This window comes from Beta vulgaris, chromosome 5 (assembly GCF_026745355.1).
Source record: "Beta vulgaris subsp. vulgaris cultivar EL10 chromosome 5, EL10.2, whole genome shotgun sequence".
NCBI classification, from domain to species: domain Eukaryota; kingdom Viridiplantae; phylum Streptophyta; class Magnoliopsida; order Caryophyllales; family Amaranthaceae; genus Beta; species Beta vulgaris.
This window is the reverse complement of record NC_079206.1, coordinates 9072002-9076686: the sequence shown is the minus strand read 5'-3', so window position 1 is coordinate 9076686 and position 4685 is coordinate 9072002. Positions and strand designations below refer to the sequence as shown.

The 4685-nt window shown below is 37.4% G+C and overlaps 1 protein-coding gene across 1 annotated transcript; it reads right to left on the bottom strand.

Annotated features, from left to right (window-relative positions):
- Positions 1-2887: 2887 nt before the first annotated feature.
- Positions 2888-4309, bottom strand: LOC125497932 (uncharacterized). The gene has a single exon (XM_048645650.2). The coding sequence runs from the start codon at positions 4307-4309 to the stop codon at positions 2888-2890; it is 1422 nt and encodes a 473-aa protein (XP_048501607.2).
- Positions 4310-4685: the final 376 nt, after the last annotated feature.

Below are 4685 nucleotides of genomic sequence, written 5' to 3'. Positions count from 1 at the left end.
GGGTATTCCACAAATTTCTGTCTGCCCGTTGGTCCCTTGCATTACTTCACTAACTACCATTATCATGCTTATTACAACCATTAAGCTCACTACCTTCTTTCCCATCTTTTCTTCTCCTAAATAATAATTCTTAGGTTTTCTTTCTCTTTTCTTATGTTTTAGAGTAGAAAGGTTGGAGACTGATTAATTACAATCCCTTAGCATTGCTCACCAATATATATATGCAAAACTAGAATTTGGATTCTAGCATTAAATATATTACAGTTTGTTTGGTAGAAGGAATTCGGAAGGAAAAGAAAGAAAGTGGAAGGAAAGTTATTACTTTTCAATATTTGGTTCATTAAAAATAAATAAGTGAAAGGAAATGGGAGGAATTGAAAGGAAAAACTCTTTAATAAAATTTCACTTTCTTTTCCTCCCAAAAGCGGGGGAATTCGGAAGGAAAGAGAAAATTTATACCAAACATGAGAAATTAAGGTTTTTTTCTTTTCTCTTCCCTTCCTTTCTCTTCCCTTTCTTTCCTTTACTAAAAATGAACCAAACACACTGTTAGTGTTAAAAAAAAAAAAAAAAAGATTTTAGTCCTACTAATCACTTTAGAACCGAAACTGATTCTTGTTAGCAAATTTGGCTTTTTTCACCTTAAGAGTAACATCTAGAGATGGCAATATCCAGTGGATCACCCGACCACCCGCTCCACCCGGTTTATTAAGTGGGTGAAAAACCCGGTTTAAATGGATGATAGCCGGGTGACGGATAATCGGGTGCTGGATGCGGGTCGGGTTCGGGTGATATTTTTTCATCCATCACCCGATCCATCATCCGTTTACCACCCGACCCGCCACCCGTTTAAAGTAAAAAGTATACTTCCTCCGTTTCAAAATAGATGGGACATTGTCCATTTTGGGGTGTTTCAAAATAGATGGGACATTGTTATTTTTTTCCTTATTTAGTAACTTTTGCCTTCTAATTTTACCATTTTACCCTTACTAACTTGTGTTATGTTCTTTAATCTACATCTAATAATCTGATTAATCCTAACTAAAACTAATGATTCCCACCATTTTTAGTGACCCACCAACTACCCCAATTGAATTCCCACCCCACCTGTTCATCTCACCTAGGGTTCTTCATCTCCCTCGTAACTTCTCATCTCCCTCATAACTGCTCATCTCCCTCACCCTCATTACTGCTCATCTCCCTCACCCTCATTACTGCTCATCTCTCTATAATTTTTCAGATCTACTCTCTCTCCCTCATTACTGCTCATCTCTCTATAACTTTTTCAGATCTACTCTCTCTCCCCTCATAACTTCGTCTTCAGATCTTCTTTTCTCTCTACTCTATCTTCGTTTTTCTTTCTGTTCTTCGCAATTTTGCTTGAAAATCAATTTCTCTCTCCTAAAAAATGGTTTGTGATATCAATTTGGAACCTTTGATTGATGCGCATTTTGAAACTACGGATGAGGGAGAGGCGACGTTCATAATTGACGTCATTCGATCAATTGAAAATGGTTCTCCTTGGCCCCGTAGACTATACGATTCAGGGGCTGCTTCAAAGTGTATGGGTCCAACTGCTTGCAAAGCTCTGGGTGTTTTCTTGAGGAAATTAAGGACATGAAGGAACCATGGTTTCCTGATGATTCATTTAGTGAGTCCTCTGAAGAAGAAGTAATTATAGATCTGGTGAGTTCCGAGGAAGATGTGAAAGAAAAAATGGTTTTCAAAACTCCCACTTTACCCCCACTTTCTGTCTCCAAAAAACCTAATTCTGAACGCGTTACTGTTTGTGCTCTTCCTTGTATGGGTTCTGAGATGAATTACTATTCATACAACCGAAAAGGAAAGGCTAAGGTGGGTTCGTTTAAAGAAAGTGGTGGTAGTGGGAGTAAATCGGTCATGAAATCTGGTTTAAAGAGGAAGGGGATAGTGATTCGTGGTACAGATTTGAACAAAAATTACAGTAAGGGAGGTTTGACTACTGTCCCATTGTTATCCTTATTTACTTGCGTTTTTTGAATTGCATGTTAATATTTTCTGTTGTTGGTTTGTGTTATTCTGTTTTAATGGTTATGTATATTTGCCTTGTGTTGGTGATCTTGAATCTGATTGGTGATGCTGTTGGATAAGCTTGGATTGTGTTTGATACTTGTGTTCTTGGGAGCTGTTGGTTGTGTTGGCTGATTATTGGTTATGTTGAGCTTGACCTAGAGTTTAAGGGTGATGTCAAATTGATGAATGATGAGTTATGAATATAGAAAGTGCCTTTGTTGTGGGATTGGTTTGTTGTTGTATATTGAGTCCCCCTGTTTTTAAAATCACTCCCTAATCCATATGATGAAGGACTCACCAAAAACTTGAAGTGAGTCAATGATTTGCTCGGCATTGTGCCTTGAGGTGTTAATGATTTGAACTCCTTCATAAGTTAAAAGTCTCCCTGATGGATTATAGAAGGTCAAATGATGTCTTTACATGAGTATTGTGATTGTGGTTCTTTGCTAATTATAGTTATGCCTCGGTCCCTATAACTAAAAAAAACAATAACAATGGTGTAAATAAGAAACATAACTGTAAATAGAATAAGCATAATCATTGATATAAACTGCATTTACAAACCTACATTCCTCCACTACATGTACATAATTTAGGTTTGGTGTGCAGTTTAACAAAAGTTCCTACTTCAATGGCATTGTTATGTATTTACCAAATAAAACATGTTCTTTGCAAAAACTATATTCTTCCCAAAATTCACCCACTTTTAATGTACTTCCAAAAAATTATATTCTTCACAAAAAAATGCTCACATACCATTCATTTTAGTCTTCATCAATGACCCCCTCACTGTCAAAGTACTCAACTTGTTCACTTTCATTTGGTAACTTCTCATTCAAATAGTGCACAGCTTCATCCACAATAATTGATCACATTTGACAGTTTTTGGGAGAAGACCCAACCTTTCTAATCTTGCCTTCCCATGATGAGGGTTCTTGTAATTATTACCTCCTCTAACCTGTAGAATCTCAACCATAATCCACTGTAATTGTAACCATGTGTATTTCATAACACTAGGATCAAATCTGTCATATGCATCTTGCACATTTGTTATGAGCTCATCTATGTTCTTAGGAAATGTTTGATACATTAAAGCTTGTATGGCTCTAAAAAAACCCAAATCAAGAACATTTAAATCTGGGGACTGAGGTGGCTGTTGAATGAGCCTGATGTTGAACCCATTTTGAGTTGCTGCTGCCTTGAATGCCTCATCATTTCCTTGTATGTGAGGCCTAGCATTGTCCTGTTGGATGCATATATCCTTGGACATACCAGCAGGCCACTTACTCATTATAGATGGCAGTACATTCTGTATAATCATGTCTCTGATGACCTTCTGAGTGATCCTCTCAACAGCCTTTGTTTCAATAGTGCCCTTATCTCTGTTTTTGGTAGTGTATTTTGCTGCCACCCTCTCTACAAAAGGAAAGATGCCAAACTTGCCATCATGAATGAGATTACCTTGAGCATCATACATTGGTTTTGATACTACCCCCATAAACATAGCTTTAATTTTGAATCTCTTTGATTGGCAACATCTATATGGATCATCTTCTCTTGGCAATAAATAAAATCTCCTTGTATCTGGGTTCAAATAGAACCATTTCTCATCAATGTGTATGATGTTCTCCATGTGTATAAACTCTGCTTGTACAGTGGGTGTGCCAGGTAGAATGTGGGATAGAACCCACTTCATCCTCTCCAATTTGTGAGTCTCTGTCAAACTTGGATGGTTGCTACTTGTATGGCTTCTGAGCTTCCCCTTCTTGAGCAGTCTATAAATTGTTGAAGGAGACACTTTGAGTGCCCCAGCAAAGCATCTAACTGAAGTGCGTAAATTCAGTGGCACTGATTGGAGAAACTCCTCACTATATTCCACTGATTTCCTCCCCACAGTTCCCTTTTTCCTTGACCTGACATCAATGACATCACCCGTAACTCTTTGATTGCATGCTCTTTTCCATAATCTCTCTATTGTGTGTCTTGTAACACCATACTTATCTGCTGTCTTCTTCAATGCACCATATGGTAATACTCCGTTCTCTTCCATAATTAACAATTCATCTACAGCTCTCCTTCTCTTTTCTTGCTTCATCTCAGGTTTAATTTTTCTGTTTTGGTATTGTGCAGCAGATTCTGGTTCAGAGGAGATTTGACTGTTGAAGTTGGGCACAATCTCATCAAGTAGTTGTAGATAGTACTCATCCAAGTCCTCTTCATCAACAACAGCATTGTACATTTCTTGTGCTGCATCCATTTTGTCCAGATGCAGCAAATGATGAAGAGATTAACAAACTGACTTTTTTTGCCTTAGAATTCTGTTGCTTAATCTAGTGCTGCGTGTGTGCAGTGAATGTGTAGGAGAGAATGTTCTCCTTAATTACATTTTGGTTGGTAGGAACACTTAATTTTTGTGGGAATGTTTGTAACCCTTAAATAGGGAAAACAAAAATCTGGTACTTAACTTAAATTTGAAGTGGTTTGAAATTTTAGAGGGAACTTTAAATTTTCTGTTTTGGTTGTAGTGTATTGTGTAAAAGCTTAATGTAGTTCCAAAAAAATGGAGGGAAAAAAAAAGTGGTCCCCTTTGTTCAAAAGAGCTGGCGGCAAACAGCTGTGGTCCCCAACTAAAT